Raw genomic sequence first — 26,251 nt, 5'->3', positions numbered from 1 at the left:
GCAGGATCACTGTCAAGCGGGAGGAAGGAGCCGGGATGGACGGAACAGCCTGGGGCAGAGCAGGCGGAGAACTTAAGTGACCGCTTCCACTCAATAGTCGCGGCGCGGATTGTTTCAGCGTTCGAAGGGGAAGCAATCTGGCCAATGAGAAGCGGTCCAGCCGCTGCCCGGACCCCAAGCCTCCGCAGAGGTTCTTGCCGCCGCCGGACTCCTTCTTCTCCAGTGGCCGCCGCGCTGGGCGGGCGGGCGAGGGGTGGTGGGGAGCGCTGTAGCGCCGCCTGACGGGCAGCCCCTAGCGCCGGACTCCTCCCCCCGCTGCCGGCTGCCCCTCTATCATCGTGTCCTGTGGCGGCTGAGAGCCGGGGCTGGAGGCTCCTCAGTGTGCGGCGGGGAGAGTGCAGCGCGCATAGGGCTCCCGCTGCTGCCGCCGCCCCCGAGCTCCGGGAAGGCCGGGATCGCGCCCCTTCAGTCCCGCCGCTGGTGCTGGCTGCTGTTCCGCCCCTTCACCCTCTCGCCTGGACTAGCTGAGCGGCGGGCAGCCGGGAAGCGGCTCAGGCGGCACCGCACTGGCTCAGAGGAGCGGGAGCTGCCCCGAGAGCCCAGCACCGGCTGGTGGTGGGAGGATCTGGAGCCACAGGAGACCGGCGAGGGGGAACTCGGCTCCCCACCGGAGGACCTGGGCGGCAGGGGCGGCCGACCCTGAAGGAGCAGGACACCCCCGTACCCAGGCCGGGCGCTGAGCGCCTCGCACTCCAGCCCCGTGTCTGTGATCCCCGCTCCGAAGAGCTCTCCTTCGCCGGTGCCAGGCGGATGCCGCCGCAGCAGGAGGGGGAGGCGGGCTACATCAGCAAGCCGCTGGCTGGCGGCTGCGAGGTGCCCCCGGTGCCCCCGCGCAGGGTCCGCAGCAGCCGGGCGGCGGCGCTGGGAGCGGCCCTGGGCAGCAGATGCCGGGCTGGGGCGGGAGCCGAGCCGCGCCGCAGCATCAAGTGTGTCCTGGTGGGAGACGGGGCTGTGGGCAAGACCAGCCTGGTGGTGAGTTACACCACGAATGGGTACCCCACGGAGTACATCCCCACCGCCTTCGACAACTTCTCCGGTAAGGGGCCGCAGCAGGGGGACGGACGGGAGGAGACGAGCGTGGGGGCAGGTGGAAGGGAGGATTCCCTCGGGAACACCCCCCAGCACTGGCGACCTGCTTGAGGATCTCCCATCCACCTCCCGGGGATGAACTGTCAGAGGGAAGGGGTAATACCCCAGCCACCCCTCCCTCCCCCCGGCTAGAGGGAGCTGCATGGATTTCCCTTTTCAGAGAGAAGTGAAATGGTCTGGCACTGGTGAAAGGGGGAATTCCCCCCCCCCCCGCAGGTGGGGAAGGGAGGCGCCATGGGGCAGGCGAAAGGCCACCCCCCCCCAACGCTCCGGGGCAAACGTCAGCACCCATCGCCCCTTCTTCCCAGTGATGAATGCATGTTGGCCCATGTTGTTAGCATGTAGCTTTTCTAGCTCTGTGCTTGTGCAGTGCCCATATTTTACAGCTGTGTTCAGTCCTGTGCCTGGATAGGACTTTGCTTGGGTTTTTAAAAAAAGATTGTACTTTATCATGTTGGAAATATAACTGTCACACCCTGCCTCCTTTAGTTGGGTTCTGGGGGCGGGGGGCAGAAGGAGTAAATCCTTCATGTCCTCCCCTCTATTTGTTCAGAACTGTGTTGGAAGGTGGCTGCAAAGATGGCTGGGGCTCTTGAAACTGCATCCTGCCTTCTGAATTCTTTCAATTATATATCTTTGTCACTCTCTGAAAGTTTTAATAAGACTGTAGGGCCACATGAGGGTATTAAATATATGACTCTCTAGTCTCTCTACGCTTAAATCCTGTGAGGTCGGAGGTGCTGGAGACGTTCAGCTTCCTGGCACAAATCTGGATGTCAAGCTTCAGTACTTGGTTTTTTAGTTTTTATAGAGCTGATCCAAACGGTCCCTTTCTGGGTGTACTTTATGTATGATTAGTAGCTAGAATTCTAGCTTTAAAGGTAATGTAATCATTCTAAATGCTGGAAGATTGATTAGATGGCATGACTTCTCTGTGTTATTGAACATCAATACTGTGAAGCCTAGTCACCAAATAATAAATGAAACTTACACTATGGCTAAAAGCATTTTATATTTAAATAGCAAGAAAAAAATAATGAGTCTGGTCTGTCTTATAAAAGATACCACCGTAGCTAGTGTTTGCACATGGTCACATATCAAGCTAGCTTGTTTTTAATGGCAAATTCTATAGTCAAAATTTCCAATAATGCAAGAGGAGGAGCTTCCCAAGGGAAAACAGAAATATTTGCATTGTCTTCCCAGTGATTTAAAACTGGGAAGGTTTTTTTGGGCCAGACCTTTGAAAACACAAATGTAACAAGAGAAGTAACCTAATTGTTTGGCTCACTCTCTTTTTGTGTCATCAAAGAGTTTTAGTTCAGTGATTTGCTACTTCATCAGCTGCAGTGAAATGAATTGGAAAGCCCTGAAGGGTTTGTATATGCCTAAATGTTAGTGACAGACTTCGTTCCAGTTCTTCAAGTCATTAAATTAATTGAAGAGAAAACAAATGTTGAGGGAAGGCATGATTCTTTTCTCTTCTTTTTTTTTTTAAATTTTTAAATGAAAAATGTATAAAGTTGAACTCATTACACCTTTTTTCTCTCCCAAGCTGTTGTGTCTGTTGATGGCAGACCCGTGAGACTTCAGCTCTGTGACACGGCTGGTCAGGTCAGTGAAGCTTCTTATTTCATTTAAGTGATGGGGGGAAGGGAGAAGTGTCACACAAAATAGTCCTCATAAAGACTTTATGGATTTAAAAGGCTACCCACTGTTTGATCATCTTATTAAATTTCCATCAGTGTAAGTAATTCTTAACTCACTGTATAAGGTTGGTTGAGGAGTGTCACCTTGTTGGTTCAGACTGCTTCCCTGCTAACTTCACTGTTAGGTTGAATTCCCAGGGACTGCAAGTTCTCCCTCAGACATGTTGCCACTGACTTAATTTTATTTTTTAATTATCTATAGGTTTAAAAGTGCTGCTGCTGTGGGAGTGGAGGGGGGATTCTGTGTGTTTTGAGCACAGATATGAAGACGTGGAGGGTGTGGACAATTATTTTTATTGAGGGGTCTGGAAATTAAAAAAAAAAAAACCTGTTGAAGATCCATTTCAGGAGTAGTTTTGTACCATGATTACATTTGTCAGCTCTTACTAAGATCAGATAAACGAGCTTCATTCTTAACTCAGTGCTTCCAGTATTAAGACACTCCCTAAATTTTTAGGGGGAGGGCTAAAGCCGCCTGAAGCCCCCAGTTTTCCACACCCGTGTGAAAACTCACATGCCTTAACATAAGCATCTGGAATATGCATCCAGCCAAATAATGCAATACCATCTGAGGGAGCCAAGCATTAGCGAAAGCAGTGTGGCATCAGCAGACAAACCCCATTATCCTAATGAGCAGTGTTGTAACTGGGCATTATAACAAAGATGTGAACTCAAAGGGCTTGGTTCAGTACTAGCTTATACTCTATGCGGTGCCAGCGCTGCATTTTGCCTATACTTTTTGCAGTTCTAACCCAGGTTAAAAGAGTACGGAGCAACCCCCTTTGAACAATAATATGAGATAGGCCAGTAGGGTTGTCCCATAGTGTAGTACCCTGGTGGAGGGCAAGGGGGCATGGCAATATGCTGTTAGCTTCAGCTGAGATGTGAATTCAGAAGTAGAGTGTACCAGATGTAATTGTAACCATATCCTTGATGATGGGGCCCCATGGAACGGCAAAAGCATTGGTTTCTGGAAGATTTGAAAAGTCCAGTCACTTTTTGCTTTGGTTACTGCTATTAGTTCAGGAGTGTAAAAACTCCTTAGTGAAATAACCAGTGAAACCGCTCTCTGGTGTTTGCCTTTAAAAGGAATAGGTTGGGTGAAAACCAGTAAAGTGAAGAAAATCATTCTGAGTATAGGATGCTTAAGCAAATACACTCTTGGTTGTGTGTGTGAGACAGCTTCAAAATGGAATTAGCATTTAAATAGGTAAAAACGTACAGAAACATTGAGGGTTTGGTGTCATGAACCCAAAGGTGCAGCTCTGCAGTCCCTGGATCTAGCAGTGAGACAAAGAAAGTCTGCAGACTGTACTTGTAATAAAAATGACCATGCATCCTCTCTCCAGAAATCTCCCTAAAGATCCGGTTTTGGCTTTTGAAACCACTGAATCCTGCAAAATTTCATAATGCCTTGCAAGAACATGGGGAGATGTCTTTTTTAATTGGCTTTGTTGCTGCTCAATACAGAACACTTTGTAAAGACAGGGTTTCTTTTAAGCCAAATGGTGAGAATCCTGCATTGCTGTCTTGCTGCCTGAGAGGCTTAATCTGAGAATCAAGAGAACTGATGAAGCCTGTTTTCTTGACTCTTGTTTTATAACCTCCTGTCAACCTTTGCATTACCACTGAAAGAAATTTATTTAAGTGGAATGGGACTTCTGAGGCTTTTAATGGGCTTTAAACAACTGCATGTCCTGGACTCTTCAGAAGCTTTCAAGTAAAATCTTAAATCCTGACAAATTAACATGTAACTTGCAATTCAGCAGTAAAATATTGTTCCTAGAGAGGCATTGTTGACTTTATTTGCTTTTTGCTCTTCTAAACTTAAGACCCTGTGAGAGCATGGTGAATTTTAATTAAAATGTCATCATGGCTGAACCAAATCCTACCTGTTTAGACTGTTAGTGTTACTGTGCTTTTATCCTGCTGTCAGCATAAAATCAGGCTATGCATAGTTAATCCTTGCCTCATTTTGCATTCTTCACTTGCAGTTTTTTGAGCTGCTGCGATAAGGGGGAATGCCATGAGGGCCAAGTCTTCTATTGCCTTTCAGGTGTCATCTGCATCAGTGGTTTTCAACCTTTTTTCATTTGTGGATCCCTTAAAAATGTTGAATGGAGCTGCAGACCCCTTTGGAAATCTTAGAGCTAGATCCGTGGACCACAGGTTGAAAACCACTGATCTGCATTATGTTAGTTGATTCCTCAAGATACAAATCAGAGTCTTGGATTGTCCATCTTTAATTTAAAGGCAAGAAAGAGAGGGCGGGGGGGAAATCTAACATTGCAGGTTTGGAGGTGGTTGATGTGGTATAGAAGGGAATGAGACGTAAAGAGAGGCTTTATATTATGCCATTGGCATGTTAAGCCTTTATATTGTAATTCATTAAGAGTGATGGTAGCAAGAAATATGAACACAAAATAATAGGGAGGTCATCTTTTATTTTAATTTCCTGTAGATTGCTGTTAAACCTTCATTTATTTAAAATGATTTTGCGTGGGAACACTTGCAGTACTCTTATAGACTCATAGACTCATAGACTCTAGGACTGGAAGGGACCTCTAGAGGTCATCGAGTCCAGTCCCCTGCCCTCATGGCAGGACCAAATACTGTCTAGACCATCCCTGATAGACATTTATCTAACCTACTCTTAAATATCTCCAGCGATGGAGATTCCACAACTTCCCTAGGCAATCTATTCCAGTGTTTAACTACCCTGACAGTTAGGAACTTTTTCCTAATGTCCAACCTAAATCTCCCTTGCTGCAGTTTAAGCCCATTGCTTCTTGTTCTATCATTGGAGGCTAAGGTGAACAAGTTTTCTCCCTCCTCCTGATGACACCCTTTTAGATACCTGATATGGATAGTGTGGTCAGCATTGCGGGGAGGGGATGCATTTTAAATCTGAGATGATCCATGATTGATCTCTGTTAAAGGTGAATTTACACCCTCTCTTTCACCCCCGATTTACTGCATGTTCTTCACTTGTATACTTTAGCCTGCACTCCTCCTCTACTGTCTGCCTCTTCTGTTGAGATAGGGCAGAAGAGCATAAATACAAACATCCTTTAAAGCATTCAAAAGAAATCAGTAGTGTTAGAGAATCTTAAATACCTTAAGAAAATATTGTTTGTCCCTGTGCCTATTGGAATCGATGGCAAAATTTCAGTTGATGTCCATGTTGCGGGATGAAGCAGAAATTTGGCATATTTATGGCTTCTTCTATGAAAACACCATGTTCTGTTGTACACAAGTTATATTTGTGCCTAAGTGAGAAGAACAGTTAAACTTGATCTTTTCTTTATTCATTCAGTAGATTAAATCTCTGTAATGGGAAGTATTTAGGAACTGGGAAGGATGGTCCCTTTATTGCTGAATAAAAATAGCCTTAAAAATTATAATGTTGCTTTGCTTTGCACAGGATGAATTTGACAAGCTTAGACCGCTGTGCTACACCAACACAGACATCTTCTTGCTGTGCTTCAGTGTTGTGAGCCCTTCCTCTTTCCAGAACGTGAGTGAAAAGTGGGTTCCTGAAATACGATGCCACTGCCCCAAAGCTCCTATTATTCTGGTTGGGACCCAGTCGGACCTCCGAGAGGATGTCAAAGTTCTCATTGAGCTGGACAAGTGCAAAGAAAAGCCTGTTGCAGAAGAGGCCGCGAAGCTCTGTGCTGAGGAAATAAAAGCAGCGTCTTACATCGAGTGCTCAGCTTTGACTCAGAAAAATCTCAAAGAGGTCTTTGACGCGGCCATTGTCGCTGGCATACAGTACTCGGATACCCAGCACCAACCAAAGAAATCCAAGTGCAGGACTCCAGACAAAATGAAAAACCTCTCCAAATCTTGGTGGAAAAAGTACTGTTGTTTTGTATAGTATTTGCAAGGACCTAAGTGTTGCCCTAGTGAAATCAAATAGAAGCTATATTAGCTTAAATCTCACTCTGTATTCTCCAAGTGTGTAGCATAGATCCACAAATGTGTATATGTTGCTATTAGAAATCTCAATTTCCCTTTCTTTTTGGAGGGAGATGGAAGAACACATAGGTAGGCAGTTCCTGTTAAATCAGGTTAAGGAATTTCAGCATTCGTCTGTCTGATGTCAGAGTTTCCGGACTAGTCTCATGTTAAGGAATACATTTGTGAAGTTAGAAATTGTACAAAGGGTTTGACTCTCTATATCATAATGTATATAAAAGAGGGAGGAACAAAACCGAGGCCTTTGCAGATAGGGCTATTTAGAAGAAACAAAGGACTATGGAAATATAGAGCTCTATATAGATCGACAATTTTTAAAAACTAACATTGTGCCTCCAAAATGACATTTTAGCTTTAAAAACGTACTTCCTCTTTCCCCCATCTCCTTCCTTCAACCACTTCAGGGGGGACTTTAACAATGTGGAACAAGAGATGGAGTCTTCCCCCAATTGTTGCTGCTTGAAAGGTCATGCATATACCTCCAGCACCTTGTTAGACTGCCTAACATGTTAAGTAACTGATGTAATTACCTCTTGTTTGTAGCCTCCTGACTTGGAAATCCTTTCCCCACCTCTTTCTCTCTCTTTCACATGCAGTAATGTGCACGCCCAATGAACATTACAGAGTCCTACTTTGTTACATTTTGAATAGTCATGGGTGCCTTTGTATTTGTGCAGACACCATGACGGTTCATTTAGATCAATTGAAAGAATGTAAATGCTGTTTTTTAAAAGGGATGCAACAAATGTCCATATAGCACCATACAAAATGTATCCATTTTAAGCCTACAAATATGAACTTTGGAATGTTCCTCGTTGAGAGATTTTCATGCTGCCAGTTAAATGAAAGGCCTATAAAAAAGGCAGATTATGTGCCATAACCAAACACCAGAAAAGTGATACTGCTGTGTCCCGTTTCTGATGCTGTTTTGAACAAAGTTTGTATTTGTTTCCAAAGGAAGCAGTTGTTGGTGGCTTAAACTTGTCTTAGATTATAGTCGCAAAATTGTGTTGAAACAATCAATGAAATTTAACTGATTCTTTCACAGATACCTTCAACAAATTAAAGTGAAGTGTGTTTAAAATGTCATGTAGTGGTTTGTCTATTCAAATATGCATCAAATATGACATAATTTCTGGTCTAACGAAACCTGCTGAATTCCAGTCTGCTTTGTTTTAGGGTATCAGTGGGTTAATTTGACTGTGTAAGATGTGGTTAACTCCGATTCTGGGGTCTACACAGTGAGTGAAAAGCCTTAGTTTGTATTGTCTGACTTTTTTTTATGGCTCCAGCTTGCTTTTTCTGTATACTCCAAGCTCAGTTATGTTCTGGCTTTATTTTTCCTTTGGCAGCAGCCTTAATGCGAGCCTTTGTTCAGAGTCTTCAAAGAAATTGTGAACAGTTAGAATTCCAATTTAATTCTCATCATAACAAAATTGATGTCTGATTGTAAGAAGCCATTTGAATTGATAAAGTTGGCCGCAATTTACCTCCTGGCCTACTTAAAGAAAACGACACTATGTAAATGCATTCTGGGTTACATTGGCTTAAGTGCCGGAAGCAATATTTTCCTCTGTTAAAGCAAAATGAATGCATAACATTACATAGCTGAACTTCAAAAATGCAATAAAAACCTTTTACTAAAGTCCATGTGATCTGTTCAATAAAAATATGTTGGCTTCTGCATTGGAGCAGCCTGGAAAATCAGTTTCCATACCACAAAGTTGGGAGGATGTATTTTAACGTAGTTGCATGCGGTCCATAATATTTAATGGTTGTGAAATTAACAGCTGAGTCTTGATATTCCTCAATGTAATGCTCTGACATGATTTCAAATATATGGAGTCATACTGACAATTTGAAGATGATGAAGCTAGATTTTTCTTGTGCATTTTGCGTCTCTGTAAAATGGACACAATTGATTTAAAATGTGGATTTTAGAAAAGGAGGAGAAAGTGAACAGCACCCATTGCAAAAATACCTGAATCTGTTCCATAAGATTTTGATGCTCTGTATTGTACCATACCAGAAGCAGACAGTTATATTTTTATAAGTAGCCTGTTTCATAGCGTCTGGAGTAGCATAACCTTTAAATGTAGCCAGCTGTGACTGTTTCTGAAAATGTGATGTGTATATAAGACTTGTTATAGCCCTTTACTAGGTGTATGTGTAATAGTCTAATAATTTCATGGATACTGCTATACATGGGGCTACACAGGGTCTAGATTTAGAAATGTTACTTTTAAAATCATTATTTTACAAGTGCAAGTGAGAGGAGATATCTCCATGTAGTCTATAATCTCATGTGCCTTATGAAATTCTCTTCTGTTTTCTAAGTGTAGGCTATACGGCAAAAGCTGTTTCATGACAGAATGATATAAATGAGGTATTTGAAAATAAATTCTGACCAGTGTATTTCTCTGCCTGTTTTACCAACAGTTTTATTCTGAAGGCCTCTCCACTTCATAGCATTATGTCTTACAAAACATTCAGCCAGTACAAGGCTACTTTCATATCCTGAGGGACATATATCATAGACTAATGTCAAGTACATTGCTGGTGCTTAACAAATAATAAGCAAGATATTTTAAAAATTAACCGTATTTAGAGATGGGACTGAGCAAGAACAGTGGATCCCTACCTCCCCGTTCTTCCTGCACGCAGTTGAAAACCCTGGAAGTTTTGGATGTTCGCTGTGAGCCACGGGTCTCAGATTATCTCTGTGAGGAACCTGACTGGAGCACTGAATCCCAATATATCTATATTTTCACTTTTGATCCCTTTGCTACAGAGCAGGCTTCTCCCACCATCAATAACAATCCCACACATACAGAAGAACAGACTATAGACTGTATTCACTTCATTTCACTTGTTTGTATACAGCTGATCAGCTGTAATCTATTTTGGAAGTCGGTAACTAGTACTCTTTTCTTAACAATACTTAACCTTCATATGCTTTTCATCTTCAGAGGTTTTCACCAATATTAACTGATACTTTTAGGATCCTGTGCCTACTCATATATATTTTATCCCCTTTGTTTCCCCACCTGTCAAGAAAACAGAGTTGAAGTTCCTTGGCCAAGGCTGCAACAGGAGTCAGTAGAAGCTCTGTGTTTGCCATTTAATATTTGTGTTGGTATAGTGTCTAGAGGCCAGAGTGAAGGATTGAGTGCTCGTGGTCCCAGTGTGCTGGGTACCATACCTACATATAATGAAAATACACTCCTTACCCTGAAGAGCTTACGATCTGTCTAGTGCAAGAGATACCAGGTGCATGTAACAAACAGAAGGGAGGCGCATGAGATAAGTCGGACAACTACAAACTTTGAATGTAGCCTCCTACATCTATTGCTCTGATTATAGAATCAGAGAAATGTAGGCGTGGAAGGGACCTTGAGAGGTCATCTAGTCCAGCCCTCTGTGCTGAGGCAGGACCAATTAAAACTAGACCGTCCCTGACAGGTGTTTGTCTAACCTGTTCTTAAAAACCTCCAATGATGGAGATTCTATAGCTCCTTTGGAAGTCTATTCCAGAGCTTAACTACCTTTCTATTCAGAATGTTTTTGCTAATATCTAACCTAAATCTCCCTTGCGGCAGATTGTCCTACCTTCAGTGGACATAGAGAACAATTGATAACTGTCCTTTTTCAAACAGACCTTAATGTATTTGAAGATTTAGCAGGTCCTTCCTGAGTCTTCTTTTCTCAAGATTAAAGAGACCAGAGGATTGGGGTTTTTTAAACCTTTTCTGACAGGTCAGGTTTTAAAAACTCTTAAGCATTTTTGTTGCTCCTTTTCAACAATGCTACTGCCTACCCAGTTATTCCCCATTTTGTAGTTGTGCATTTGATTTTTCCTTCGTGAGTGTAATACTTTGTACTTGTCTTTATTGAATTTCTTCTTGTTAATTTTCAGACCAATTCTCCAATTTGTTACGGGTCATTTTGAGTTCTAATCCTGTCCTCTAAAGTGCTAGCAACCCCTCTTAAGATTGGTGTCATCTGCAAAGTTTATGAACATGTTCTCCACTCTGTTATCCAAGTCATTAATGAAAATATTGAATAATACCAGACTCATGATGGACTCCTGTGGGGACCCTTTTCCCCTTAGATTTTCTTCTCATGGGACCTTACCTACCACTTCTCTGAGTTTGTTGAAGTCTTTTTTTTTTTAAGTTCGTTGTCCTTAGTCCGAGGCACTCACTCTGATCACTTTCACCCAAATTGCCTTCAATCTTCAGATTCGCTGCCAGTTCCTCCCTGTTGGTCAGAATTCAGTCTAAAATGACTGCCCCACGGTTACTTCCTGAACAAGCCATACCCCTCTCTACCAATATTCCAGTCATGATATCTATCCCACTAAGTCTCAATGATGCAAATTAAGTCATAATTTAGCTTACATACTAAAACTTCCAATTTATCCTTGTTATCCCCCATGCTCTTTGCATTTGAGTATGGACAGTAAGATGTTGAGCAGATTCCCCCACCGTTTTCCCTCTTGTTGGTCCTACAACCTTACTGCAATTTTTAATGTCTCGCCAACATCTAGACCTGGGTTAAGATAATCTTTTCTTATATTTACCTGTTGGTTTTTGTCATCTGCCCCCTTTGAACCTAATTTAAAGCCCTCCTCATTAGGTTGGTGGGTCAGTGTGCAAAGATGCTTTTCCCCTTGGTCAGATGGCCCCCATTTCTTTCCAGCAGTCCTCCTTCCTGGAACAGTATCTCATGGAAACCTTAGAGCAGCATGGCTGTAGCAGCACAAGTTTCAGAAGGTTTTTGTCTATGCAACTATTGCAAACCATCTAATTATACATACAGTGGGAAGCAGAGAGACAGACAATAAGCTATTTTCCCCACAGTCAGAGTTTCCGCTGTTGAAAATAAAATGTGTATATTCTCTCCTTCCTGTTCCTTTTATGAATATGATAGCAAATGAAGAATGCTAGAAGGAGAATTTACCTTAGCAATCTGCACCGTGAAAATACAGGACAGTAGTCTGAACTGCCATCAGGATTCATTTCTAGCAAGTATCTGCTACTTAAGCGCATCTGCCACTGTCTATGCCTTTGAGGAATGGGTTTCACTTAGTTTGCACATGTAATCAGAAACATATAAGGCTTTGAAATGAGATCAGGCCCTAGGTTGATGCTATGTTGTAACGTGGAGGAAACCATTGTGCTATTTGCATATTGATTTTCAGAAAAAGCCTGCCTTATCCAAATACTCAGGATCTAACTACTTCTCCAAATTCCTTTGCACATGTAAATATCAATTGGATAAAAACAACTTCAGATTTTCAAACCAATGGTTTGTACATCATGTAGCTATATACACTGTGTTTTTATATATCCAGACATCTGGACAACACCAAGCCTGGATTAAGTAGCTCTGACTGTACTTTGCACAATGGTAACTTTGTACACGTGCATTCTGTTATGATCAAAAGGCCCTTCAGCTGCCCTGCCTGAGATATTGGGTGAGGTGGCAGCTGAGGCTGATAAGAACACATTGAAGTAAGTCCATTGTAAATAAGGTTTTCCAGTAATGCTAAATTCTGTCATTTTGTGATGGGTGGAAGTTCCGGGGTGGGGGGGGAGGAATTTTTTTTCATTATATTGAACCCAAGTGCTTAAAAAAAAATTGTGACCTATCTGCCTGGAGAAAATAGTTTTACCTATTTTTTTAGTGTGTGTACTTAGAGCATTGGATAGCACTTTAGGCTTATTTTAAAGCTGATTGGAGTCAATGCGCTTTAGCATTGATTTCAGTGTGCTTTTGAAGCAGGCATAGTCAGTTCTGCCCGAAGCCTGGGCCTACATGTAACTTCACATATGCAAGTAGTCCTCCTATTGCACTCAGTGGGACAATTTGTACATAAATGTTTGCATGAACAAGGCACCACTCAATTTCTTTTGTTTGTGCTGGCCTTTCACACAGCAAAATAAGGAGGAATTAAACAACCAGGAACATGTAATTGTAAAGTGAGGAAAATTTGGCAACTGTAGGCTAGAAAGAACAGTAGGACTTGTGGCACCTTAGAGACTAACAAATTTATTTGAGCATAAGCTTTCGTGGGCTACAGCCCATTCATCGGATGCATGTAGTGGGCCTAGAAGTACTCACATAATAATAAATAAAAAATATTGACTAGACTTCAGGTTAATAGCAACTCCTCATAAACCGACATGGTCAACTGAGATATAGCAGCCAGTGAAAAGAATGTAGGCCTAATAGGATTACAGTTGTTCATTACACACGTAGTTCAGTCCTCACTGGCATAAACTGAGCAAAAAACAGTGATTTGAGTGGATTTTACCATCTGATATGGAGCTACTTTCAGTGCTGATGATTTATTTCTCCAATGTATTTTAATGGGAGAAATAAAGCAATGTTGTGTATAAAAAAGGCACGAACCCCCCACTTGGATTTTCTTAGTTGTTTTATTCAGCAGAGAAATGGTTTCCAAGGAGTGGGAGCACCAGCCTTCCCTGCTTGCAAAAGACAACACAAATCTCACTCTCAGCTAGCAAGCTGCCCTTCTTCATATACCTACTCCTGCTCAGTTAAACACAGATGCAGTTAGGAACAGTTGTTGCCTGTTCCCTGGCACTTCTAACCAAAATAAACATAGCAGACACGTTGGACCTGATTCTGTTGTCTCTTATTTCAGGTAAATAAGAAGTAAATCCATTGTAGTCAGTGGAGTTTTATCTGTATAAACTAGTGTAAAGTGAGATCACAACTGGATCCATAGATGCCTGTTTAGCCTGTGTGGGCATGTGTATGTTGCCTTTAGTTGCCTGGTTAACCCCTCTGACCCCCCCCCCCCCATCTTAAGGAAATATCCTACAGTGGATACAAAACAGGATAATACAGCTTTTTCCCCTGTAGCCTCATTCCTAGGGAGGCATACTGGCCCTGTTTCTCAAATTTCTTATGCTCTATGGGGTGATCTGCAGCCAAACCACCCCTCCCCCCCACCGTGACATCCCTTGCAGATCGTAACTTGCAAATTTTGTAAATAAATGTTCATTTAAACAAAGGAGCTGATTTAAGTAGCTACTCATTCATGCATATTATCTCAAAATCCTTTGGCATCGCTTATCTGAGGAAGGCTCAGGCTCAGCGAGCATAGTCCAACCTACACTTCTCAGCATAAATCTGCACAATCATTTTTAAAATTTACATTCCCATTGCAAACAACCCAATATATCTGCCTAAAGTCTCCAGACCATTGTCTGTATACTATCTTCAATTTTTTACTCTTCTTTCACTAATAGTCATTGTAGATGCTATTTGTAACAATGGCAGGTGAAACATTTTCAGACAGAAAAGTGATTTTTAAGATGAACTTGTCTGTTTAAAGCTAGTAATGGATTGAGTCCTGGGTGTATATGCAAGGTTGCCTCTGTTTAGCTTTGGTTCTGAGGGGTATCTACACTCTGACAATTCAGAACAGGTTAAATTTACATAAAATGACTAAATTTCACAGTTTTACTGCAATTCTTATGGTAGCCTGTCTCTGCTCTAAAGGCATTCGGATAGCATCTCTCTTACACAGTGGCTGAAACAAATGAACTTAAATCTTCCCAGGTCATCTTTTATTGCCAAAGGCTGCTCTTTTCCCCTCAGTGATACTGGTTATTTTTAAATTTATTTTGAATTTGAAATGGCATTTTGCCCCAGTTGTCCAGCTTTTGGGATTTTGAAGCTCCCTGAATCCCTTTTTTGTGCCTTTGAGTTTTAACATGGCCTTTCCGTATTTTCAATTCCAAGCTCAGCACACTGTGCTACTCCTCATCTCTGAGAAAACTGGTCTCTTTTTGTCAAACCGTAATAATCAATCTGAATGGCTTAAAAAACAAGAAAAAGACCAATCTGGGTGTATATTGCTGAGCAATGATAACAATTGGCTTATGATAGCAGAGGGGTGAGGTCACTGGGCTTGTTATGGTTGCACAAAGCTGTGATAAGAAGGCACCAAATGCCTATGCATTTAGCAGTTGTTGACATCTTGGGGAGGGAGTACTGTATCTTCTCCAGTTCAGATAGAACCCTGGCCATTTTCAAAGGACTTTGAAGTACCTCCTGACAATCTCCTTTAGAAGATAACAGATTACAAAGAGAGGAAGGAGTAGGTCTTCCTGAAAATGGTTACAGCAGCACATGTGATTATCTAGTCTGGGTAATCATCTCTCTCAAACAGAGCTGAGGCCCACAAGTGGGTCAATGACCCAAAACAAGAGATGCAAGAGATTAATGCAGAAAATGTAAAGTAATATGGAACTCACTTCTTTGTGCTTAATTAGCATTTGTATATAACATCAGCTTCCTGATTCTGCATTTGTGAATTTATCTAACAACACTGAGAACTGTGGAAAGGAGGCAAGATGGCCCAGGACTAGAAGTGAAGCGAGCTGGGTTCTAGTCCCAGCTTTGCCACTACCTTTATGTGTGACTTCAGGCAAGACAGGTATTTGCTCTATGTCTTAGGCCTGGTCTATGCTAAAAATTTAGGTCAACGAAGCTATGACATTCAAGGGTGTGCAACATTCAAATCCCAAGTTTCATCGCTATGCCAGCCTCACCCTCTGCTGTGGATGTGACTAGGACAATGGAAGCATATCTACTCTGCTCGGAGAGATGGTGTTCCTACAGCAATGGAAACCCCACTTCCCTCGCTGTAGGATGTGTCTACACTTCAGGGTTACAGTGGCATAGGCCCAGTACCACAGCTAAGCCACTTTAATTCCTGTAATGTAGACAAGCCCTCAGTTCCCTCCTTTATAGAAGAGGGATGATGATAATTCCTTATTGCAGGGAGTGCTATGAGGTTAAATCTTTCAAATTTTCCTCAAGATTTTCAGTGACTAGTGATTTTGGGTGCCTCAGTTTTTGGATAGACAACTTGAGCTATCTTACAGGGGTCTGGTTTTCTGAAAACCAGGTGTCTTCAATTTGGTTTCCACAATCACTAGGCACTTCTGAATAACTTGGCTGTAATATTTTAATGTGCTTTAGGATTCTCAGGTGGAAGATGCTATAGAAATGCGAAGTACTATGACGTTATCAAAAGTGCCTTAAAAAATGGCCTCTAAGTCATTGTTTAAAAGGTATTTTAATCCTGCTTTGGAAATGGTGAAAGTGTGTTTTGCACAAAATGCATCATTTGCACAGAAATTCAGCACAGATTTTCTTACATCACATCCCATAATAGACCAAATTCTGCTGTCAGTGACACCTTTGAAAATACATTGATTTCAATGGGATAACATGAGGCAGAATTTGGCCCACTATTTAAAAAAATTATAGATCCAATTTTGTACAGGTTGGAATCCAAGTGGGCAATCTATGCTCATGATGCTTTCGGTAGCAGTGATATCAAAATGATCTGAGATTCCTCAGAATAATATGATGGCTTAAATAAGAGGCATCTGACAATTAAGATGATGGAAAAATGCCTTGATAATTGTACAAACAAACATAAGCAAACACTCATTGCTTTGGACCAAATCCACATCTTTAAAGTTCTTCACTGTACAGATTAGTTGAAATAGTTACTAAAATCCCTTTTAAATGTTATAAAGCAGTTAAAATTAGGACCCCCCGAAGGGGAGTTTTGCTAGGAAATCTTTCCAGTGTAGACCAGGCTTTCCTTACCAAAAAACAACCCCACAGATCTGCCACAGTTCAAAGGGAATGACAGCATAAGAGCAACTCTCTTATGACTATATACAAAAATGTACTGTACAGTCACTAGCTCTAAAGTTCACAAGGCTTGGAATTGGACATATGCTTTCATGGCAGCATAGTTTTACTTGTGCATATTGTTAGTGGATCAAAGCCCACAATCCTTAGTCAAAATGACCACTGAAGCCAATGAATGCACAGTTACTGTCCCACCCTAATAAATAGGATAAATTATGTCATACAGTTAAAAAAGCTGGCTAAACACTGCAGTCCTTGCTGAATCAAAGCTCCCATTCACTTCATTGACTTCTAAGGAAGTCTTTCCCCAACTCAGGACAGTGGGGTTTGGCCCCTGATTGTTAGGTTCCTGTTCATTTTTATCCAACACTTTGTACTCCTGATTCCTCCCTGTGGCACTTCTGCTTCTGATTTATTAGCAATCAGGCTGGGAGCCAAGATAACACAATCTGGTGCTTACAAATCGCTTTGTCACATTGGTAGGACCAGACAGCAGTTTTTCAGGATAGCAGGTCCTCAGAATCCCCCTGGTAGAGAGGTTTGGTTGTTGTTTTTTTTTTTCTTTTTGGTTGGTGTTCTTATTCCCCAAAATGGTCACAGGACTACATTTTCCTAGGGTGCTGCAATCTGATTGAAATTTCTGCTTCAAAGAATATTCAGTTGACTCACTCAAGACTTTGCAGTCAATCTGCATTGACTTTCAAAACTAACACTTCAGAAGGTGAGTGGAAAATAACAGCATAGATAGCGCTCATTTAGAAAAGCAGATAATCTCCCTTGTTTGTTCCACCACATGTTAACGGCCCAGCATCTGTGACGTTCACTCAGGAAAGCTAGTACTGGATTTGTCTCCTGTCCAATAGAAAATCCCCTTTAATCTTGTGAAATGCTATCGCTGTAATAAGAAGTATATCATAGCTTTAAGCACTTTATTCATTCCACCTTTATTGTCTCAAATCAGATGTGTTGCCAATTTGCAAATATTTAGCAAGATTAAGGTATTAGGCTTGTGTGAGAGGGATAAGTGCAAGGTAGTAGGAAGGAAAGGAGAGGATATGGGTCTTAGCAAATAAATGTGCTTCCAAACACTTTATTCACTCTGGTTTGGTTTTGGTTTTTCTCCCCCCTCCCTTAGAACAGTTTGCATGTGCAATTTGATCCCCCCCCCCATCTAATTGCAGCTAATAAAGATTAGTTGGTGTTTGGTCATTCTTGGCCACTTGTTGCCTTCGTAGCTAAGTAAAAACTCGTTTGTTAGAGATTCAGTAATTGTGCTTGGAGATGGGATTTTTCTGTCAGTGGCCAGTTGGATTACAAAGGCCCTGATGTCATTTGCCATTTGTTTGCTCTTCTAAACAAACAGCAGGGGTTGCTCATTTAAACAATTAGATGAGTTTAGGAGAAACCGATGAACAGCAATGAAAAACAAGGATTCTGGCCTGGAGTCAGATCACTTGGCTAACATAAGTGCACTAAAATAGTATATGTGACCTGGCAATGAATGATACTCTATACTGATTTTATTGTGTGCTAGAGAGGGACAGCTTTTGCTAATTTGGGGTCAACATTTGCTGTCAGTTACACTGATGTAAATTGAGTTACTCTGGATGTACACCATTGTAACTGAATTTGGCTCATTATCTATTAAGCATCCAACTGGTTTGAAGGGTCAGACAAAATGTCTCATGAGCAGAACTGTCTTTGCTTTTTGCTTTAACTCTTCTACTATGTTTTCCATACACCAAAAGCAATAGTGTTGTTTCAATATGAATGGCTTACTAAAGGGGAAAGCAAAATGAACAAAGGTAAAAATAAATATAAGAAGCTGTCTCCTTATTGAGAGTGCCCCTCCTCTGTTACTTTCTTCATCAGCTCTGACTCTGCAGGAACAAGGCCTGGAAATTGAAAGGTGCAGTAAAAAATAAACAATAATAACTGGGTCATAGTTACATATCTGACAGCTACTTTCCATATTCTACACCCATCGGTTATCAGGGTGGAGTTTTTACGTTGCCAGGGGTAGTTCATATTTGTAATCTATATGAAGGCAGGTATTGTCTCAATGTTATCTTCATCTAATCTGTTGTGAAGCAAGCTGGGGAAGCTTCTGGGACATTTGTTTAAAGAGGAAGTGCAAAGCAAAACTGAGAAGAGAATTGAGCCCAGATTTCATTAATGACTATGCTCACAGACAAGGCTCGGTGTGTTTTGGGGGCTGCAAGGCATTCAACCCACACAAATTTGAACTGACCTTTTTGATTTATTTACCCTTAGAATGTGATACCACAACTATCAGAGATCTCATTGCAGTATGTATTACAGGGGTTGTCATTACAAAGTCAACATTTATACATCGTACCTATGATCGTTGTTTATTATTCTAAAAATAGGGGTAAAATTCGATATCTCAGATATCACTGTGTGTTAAATGTTTGCCAGTTCTGACTTTTTAATGCCAATCACTATATCAGTGCTGCCTCATAATAATACATGTTGGAATATGTTTGGTGAGCCAGGAAATGCCCAGAGGTTTTCAGCAGGGATATACATACATACAATTTTAACATTTATACATGTGTTTGCATGTATATATGTGAATGTGTTGGTGTTTATGTTCTGAATGCTTGCCAGAACTTAGTTAATGGGAACATCTACACATGAATCTGAGCTTAGTTTCCATTTTTGCTTTGCCACTATCCTTTAATAGAACTAGTGACTTGGGATATGACGGCCAGGGCCGGCTCCAGGCCCCAGTGCGCCAAGCGCGTGCTTGGGGTGGCATGCCATGGGGGGTGCTCTGCTGGTTGCCTGGAGGGCGGCAGGCGGCTCCGGTGGACCTCCTGCAGGCGTCCCTGAGGAGGATCCGCTGGTCCCGCGGCTCTGGTGGAGCATCCGCAGGCACGCCTGCGGGAGGTCCACCAGCGCCGCGGGACCGGCAAGCGGCAGAGTGCCCTCCGCTACGTGCCGCCGTGCTTGGGGCGGTGAAATGGCTAGAGCCAGCCCTGATGATAGGTGCTTTAAACACCATTGTGACTAGCAGTTTAGCATAGTTTCCCTAACATGTGAATGGGCAGGGACTGATTTCTGAAAACCATTCTATCCAAACCATGCAATAGGCTAAGCTTTCCAGGGTAGACAAAGCCTACATAGTTTATGGCAGGGGTGGGCAAACTTTTTGGCCTGAGGGCCCTATCGGGTTTTGTAAATTGTATGGCGGGCCAGTTAGGGGTTGGGGTCATGGCCTGCCCCCACCTCCTATCTGCCTCTCCGGGACTCCTGCCCCATCCACCCCTCCATTCCCTGATGGCCCCCCCGGGACCCCGGCCCCATCCACACACCCCTACTCCCTGTTTCCTGACCGGCCCTGGACCCCCCCGCCCCATACAACCCCTCCTCTCTTTCCTGACCTCCCCTCTGGAACCCCTGCCACATCCAACCACCCCTTCTCCATGTCCCCTGACTTCCCCTGAAACCTCTGCCCCTGACTGCCCCGTCACCCAATCCAACCCCCCCTCTCCTTCTTAACTGCCCCCCTGGGACCTCTGCCCCCATTCAACCCCCTGTTCATCCCCTGACTGTCCTGCCCCCTATTCACACCCCCACTCCCACCCCCTGGCCACCACCTCAAACTCCCCTACCCTCTATCCAACCCCCCCTGCTCCCTGCTCCCTTACTGCACTGCCTGGAGCACAGGCCTGGTGGCACTACAGCTGCACCACCACTGGAGCCGGACCACACCACCACTGCCACCACCATGAGGCACAGAGCATCGCGTCAGGCCGGGCTCTGCAGCTGTGCTGCCCCAGGAGATCACAGCCCTGACAACCAGAACATTGCGCCAGTGGCGGAGCAAGTGAGCTGAAGCTGCGGGGGTGGGGGGACAGTAGGGGAGGGTCTAGGGGTAGCTTCCTGGGCCAGGAGCTTGGGGTCCAGGCAGGACAGTCCAGCAGGCCAGAGGTGGCCTGCGGGCTGTAGTTTGCTCACCCCTGGTTTATGATATGATTTTGATTTCAGAAAACAAGGAAAAATCATACCATCTCCTGTTAGACAATTGTGTATGTACTAGACCTTAAGCATGTAAAAAATAATACCACAGGAATATTCTATGTCCTGGCTGAATTCTACTTTTCCCCTATTCTCTTTAGCTTCTTTCAAAAGATTAGATCTACTATACAGATGGCTATTAATAATAAATAATGTTTAGCACACAGATGGACTTACAAGACATTCTCTGGAAAGTTATCAGTATTAAGATAACAATCAGAAAAGCATGTAGTAGTTACAGTCTATTCCAGAATTTCAGATAAATGAATAACGCTATAGTGGAGCACTCTGGGTCTGTATTTACATTTTTGGCCAATGTCACTTTGGATACTGCTGGCTCCTAAGCATTCAGAGTATTTGGTACATATTTATATTTCACCTGCCTTTTGCATTTTGATTGTCTGGCATGTTGATGTTCAGACTCAAGATGTGGAAAACTTGCTTGTTTCACACTAGATTATGATTTAACTTTCTCAGGATTGGTTTGGACAGTTTTGTGCCAGCTGAATTTCACCTATGATTTGGGGTCTGGACAAACCTAAAAAAGTAAAACTCCAAATTGAGGGACAGGCAGTGTAAAGTCAATTACATTCCAAAAGAAGATTCGCATAATCTGAATTAGATGCAGGCAGTGACATAATACTGGCTAGAAATACATTTATAGAGAGGCTGTACCACTTTTTTAGCTTGCAGGCCATTTCTCTATTACCACTTTGTAGGAAGATACTCCATTGCATCAACTCAGAAGGAATCTTACAGCATTCCCAGTCTGCCACCTGAGAGTGTCATTTTTGATGGCGTATAGACATCTCTATTCCATTCCTCCTTAATTCTGCACCTTCTGCACCGAGAAATGTCATAAATGTCCTGAAAATAATTTGGAGCAGTCTAAACAGATAGTTAAGGGTTAATGCCTCTTTTACCTGTAAAGGGTTAAGAAGCTCAGCAAACCTGGCTGACACCTGACCAGAGGACCAATAAGGGGACAAGATACTTTCAAATCTTGGTGGAGGGAAGTCTTTGTTCGTGCTCTTTGTTTTTGGGTGTTGTTCACTCTTGGGACTAAGAGGGACCAGACGTCCATCCAGGCTCTCCAAATCTTTCTGAATCAGTCTCTCATGTTTCAAAATTGTAAGTAACAGCCAGGCAAGGTGGATTAGTTTTATTTTTATTTTCTTAACTTGTAAATGTCCTTTTTTGCTGAGAGGATTTTACCTCTGTTTGCTGTAACTTTGAACCTAAGGCTAGAGGGGGTCCCTCTGGGCTATACGAATTTGATTACCCTGTAAAGTATTTTCCATCCTGATTTTATGGAGATGATTTTTACCTTTCTTCTGCCCACATGCTCAGGCTTTAGCTGATCGCCGTATTTGGGGTCAGGAAGGAATTTTCCTCCGGGGCAGATTGGCAGAGGCCCTGGAGGTTTTTCGCCTTCCCCTGCAGCATGGGGCATGGGTCACTTCCTGGTGGATTCTCTGCAGCTTGAGGTCTTCAAACCACGATTTGAAGACTTCAATAACTCAGACATAGGTTAGGGGTTTGTTATAGAAGTGGATGGGTAGGGTTCTGTGGCCTGCTTTGTGCAGGGGGTCGGACTAGATGACCACATTGGTCCCTTCTGACCCTAGAATTAAAAGCTTTCTTTTTAAGAACCTGATTGATTTTTCCTTGTTTTAAGATCCAAGGGGATTGGATCTGAACTCACCAGGGATTGTTGGGGGAAGGAGGGGGTATGGTTAATTTCTCCTTGTTTTAAGATCCAAGGGGTTTGGATCTGTGTTCACCAGGGAATTGGTGAAGCCTCTCAAGGCTGCCCAAGGAGGGGAAGGTTTTAGGGGGGACAAGAAGTGCTCCAGACACTGAAATTTCTGGATGGTGGCAGAGTTACCAGATTTAAGCTAATAATTAAGCTTAGAAGTGTCCATGCAAGTCCCCACATTTGTACCCTAAAGTTCAGAGTGGGGAAGGAACCTTGACAGGAGCTAATGTAAATGAGTCTGCTTCTTAGTTCAAAGTGTCAGTGTGCAGGGGATTTGAACATTCACCACACTGCACTTCTGCCAGAGTCCACAAAGAAAATGTACTAGAGATGCCAATAACCCCTGTGCTAGTCTCACATACATCATATGGTTCTGCAAAAAGATTCATCCACTCTAGACTTCACTATGTGCCACCATCAGTGAAGCACTCTGATTCACTAACAAGCCCTCTTCATAAATTATACCTTCTGGAATTGGACAAAGGTGACTCATCACCTCCTTGGAAAACCACTCTAGCTTTTCCTCCTGTTGGAAAGAAAAAAACCTTCCTGTTGTGACCAGATAGAAACTGTAGAATAAATGCAATGTACCTTCCAGAAGAACAAACTAGCAGCCTGTCCTGCTAAATTCGGTGGACCCTCAACTCCTGTAGCACTGAGGGTGTTTAGCTCCAGCTGACTCACCACCTGACAGGCTTAGGTCCTAAAAAGCTTACAATATTGCCTCACCTGGGAACCTTGAGGCCATATAAATCCATTCACTACAGACTCATCATGCACCTACTCACTCTCACAACCCTCTCTCCTTTACTCCTCTTCTCTGCCGCCATTCTTCTATTCCTACTTAACTTGTTTGTTTTGAGATGTGAATTGTGTCGGGATGGGCCCCAGCCAAAGCTCTAGGTCTTAAAAACACCTCTTAACTTTGGAAGAGTTTGGATTCAGATCCAAACATCGAAGCTTGGGACCATTTCTTGAGTTTTGCCATATCTGTGCCCTTTCCCAAAGTTACTGTTGTTTTCATGTAATGTGGGTTCCACATTTCATTAGTGAGGGGTTTCTTTTCTTTTGATTGTTTTTGACTATTTTTCAAATAAAATATTTCTTAAAATCCCATTGCAATCAGGTGTTTAACCTGAGCCACTCTTTTGTTTTACTCTCTTACTGGGGACCAAATTTTGCCAGCCATTACACCTGTGCAACCACAGTGGAGTCCTGCTCTGGGACTAGAGTCTATGCCATTCTCATATCTATAAAATATAACCCTTTCCCTGGTATCCACCAAATAACAAAAATCAATGGCAAAAATTCTTCTTGCCCCCATGGGACACAATAGCGAAGGAATGGCCCACTTAGCACCAGTATTTTCCACTCACCTATTACTATCATTTCCTGAAGGGAAGTTTATATTGAAGCCTAATCTTCAATCTAACCTTGAAGCTGAATTCAGCAAAAAGGTACATCATGAGAGTCCTCTATATTCTCTTTTAGTGATACGCAGCATTACTGTGATAAGATGTTGCTTAATTCAAATTCATTCTACTGAGTGAGACAATAGAAGTGTTTTTTTCAAGCTTTACCTAGATGAATGTACTTTGCCAGACAGGGAAGAGTTGGGAGAAAGTTTTACATCTAATCTACATTACAAAGGAGACACTGCCCTTCTGCTATTCTGCATCGCAGTTCTGAGCGTTGTCAGGGCCCTAACTCTCCCCTGTTGATAGTAGTCATACTTATTGTTAGGAAGCATGCACTGACCAGCTCCTCTTTGAGGTAGGTAGATATTATATCCATTTTATTAAGCTGTGAATGGCTGAAGTGTCAGACTTGGAAATGTATCCCCAGCTAGAGTCTGAAATCCCAGTTCCCTGTGCTAGCAACAGGAGGCAGCATGGCCTAGTGGGTGGAGCACTGGACTGGTACTTGGGACACTTTGTTCTATTTCCGGTTCTGCTGCTGGCCATCTTTGGGCAGCTTACTGCACCTGTTTGTGGCGCAGTTTACATGTCTGTACCATGGGGATAACTAGACCTTTGTAATGAGCTTTGAGCACTAGGGATAAAAATTGGTCCTATTATCATTACAACAGCTAGACTAGTCACGTGTGTCAGGAAGAGATGCTGTGTATCAGGTAGGGAGCTCTCTGAGTCAGTACTCAATTGCCCAGCATGGCTAGTGTGCACTGGACTGTGGGAGTTGGTAATTACATGCTACCTGCCTACATTCGCTATACTGTTGTAGAAGGGCACGCTATTATTCGATCACTTTTCTGTCTTCACAACACTATTGCTGTTGTATAGTGTTGCTGTGTGTCATGAAACACCTACTCGGTCTCACCATAGAGGCAGATGAAGTGATTCTTACACCCAGGAATGAGCACTTGGGGATCCTTTTGGATGAAAGCTGTGGGGCTATGTTATTTTTTATTAAAGTTTTAAGACAGAAAGTGAAGAGCCCTCCAGCCAATTGCATCCACTACCAGGGTTATGCAAGGTCATACAGAACTCAAAGCACTAAGGATCCAGGGCCACCCCGGGGGGGGGGGAGGAAGTGGGGCAATTTGCCCCAGACCCCGAGCCCCGTAGTGGCCCCCACAAGAGTTTTTCAGGGCCCCTGGAGTGGGGTCCTTCACTCGCTCCGGGGGCCCCAGAAAACTCTCGTGGGGCCTTGGCCCCCAGAGCATCTTCTGCTCTGGCTCTTCGGCGGCAATTCGTTGGCGGGTGGTCCTTCAGCCCTGAGACCCACTGCTGAAGTGCCAGGTCTTTGGCGGCAATTCAGCGGCGGGAAGACCCCAGGCCCCCTGAATCCTCTGGGTGGCCCTGCAAGGATCAGCTTAGGCATGGGTTCTCTTCTGTTAGTAAAGATTGGCCCAAAGTTTGCTAAGCTGCTCTGATGCTATTCATACAGCTCCCCTTGCCTCCAGCCCCTTCTCTCACTGCTACGTCCTTCCCACGACACTCAGCTTCCTCCCCAATTCCAAACAGACCTCACTTCACCCCAGAATGGAAGGACCCTCTTCCTTACATTTTGTTGTCTATGGGGACTGATGAGAGCCTGTTCCTTGTTTTGTTTCATTCTCCTGCGGCTGGTTGCTCCCTATGACAATTCCTCTGGCTTTTCAGTGATGTCAGGTGGCTGACCCCTCATCCCCCATCTTCTCTTTGGCTTTTAGTGCTTTTTATCTAATTGTGTTTAGATACCACAGTGCTGGGTGCCTTAGACAACACCACAGATATAATGTGAATGTCCGTTATAGGCACCAACTTCTCAAGTCAATAAAAGATCTCTGGTGGTAGCAGGAATATTCTGCCTCATTCTATTCCCCACAGGTCAGTGGAAGAAGGGAAAAGCCTATTCTTGGGCCCTGATGACAACTACAAACCTCAGCCCAATATTAAGGTAAACAATATAGTTTTCTAGCAACTATCTGTTATACCCCATAATTCCTTGTGCAGAGTGGTTAGGAAACCCCAGGAATCTCTGCCCGTGAGCCCACATGTGAATGGGGTGTTTGTGAAAACGGAAGTGGCTCCTTTTCCCTGCCAGCCTATGAGGGGTGATTGTTTCTGACTTCCTCCCAACCATCCTGAAGACCCTTTATGGACCGAGGGAAATAATGACCCATACTGGGCATCTTCCTAAAGACCCTACTGCAGAAAATGGCTACCTGGAGACCTTGGGAAGGTGGCTGAGGAAGCCACCCAGCCACAATATGGTGGAATGAGAGGGACAACAGGCCACCAGTTCTTCTTATGGACAACATAAAGAGGTGATGAGGGTGTCCCTGTGATCTGGGGGCATCTGCAGGGGAAGTGATGTCTGTGTATGGAGGTAAAAGGGCATCTTCTTGAGGTTTGTGCCTTGTAGAATTCACACCTCCAAGCTAACCTGCTACGACCAG

General features: G+C 43.3%; 1 protein-coding gene and 1 long non-coding RNA gene across 2 annotated transcripts; one reads left to right on the top strand and one right to left on the bottom strand.

The window, feature by feature from the left end:
- Positions 1–277: 277 nt before the first annotated feature.
- On the top strand, positions 278–9,238 carry RHOU (ras homolog family member U). The gene is made up of 3 exons (XM_030556882.1): positions 278–1,096; positions 2,702–2,760; positions 6,280–9,238. Exons 1-3 carry the CDS (start codon positions 811–813, stop codon positions 6,733–6,735), a joined length of 801 nt encoding a protein of 266 aa, XP_030412742.1. The 5' UTR covers positions 278–810; the 3' UTR covers positions 6,736–9,238.
- Positions 1,068–20,258, bottom strand: LOC115648774. Its single transcript, XR_003999665.1, has 3 exons — positions 20,178–20,258; positions 9,778–9,782; positions 1,068–1,079 (listed from the first exon to the last, which is right to left on the bottom strand). It is a non-coding gene; the product is annotated as an uncharacterized LOC115648774 (long non-coding RNA).
- Positions 20,259–26,251: the final 5,993 nt, after the last annotated feature.

This window comes from Gopherus evgoodei, chromosome 3 (genome assembly GCF_007399415.2).
Source record: "Gopherus evgoodei ecotype Sinaloan lineage chromosome 3, rGopEvg1_v1.p, whole genome shotgun sequence".
NCBI lineage: Eukaryota > Metazoa > Chordata > Testudines > Testudinidae > Gopherus > Gopherus evgoodei.
This window is presented reverse-complemented; position numbering and strand designations above follow the sequence as displayed.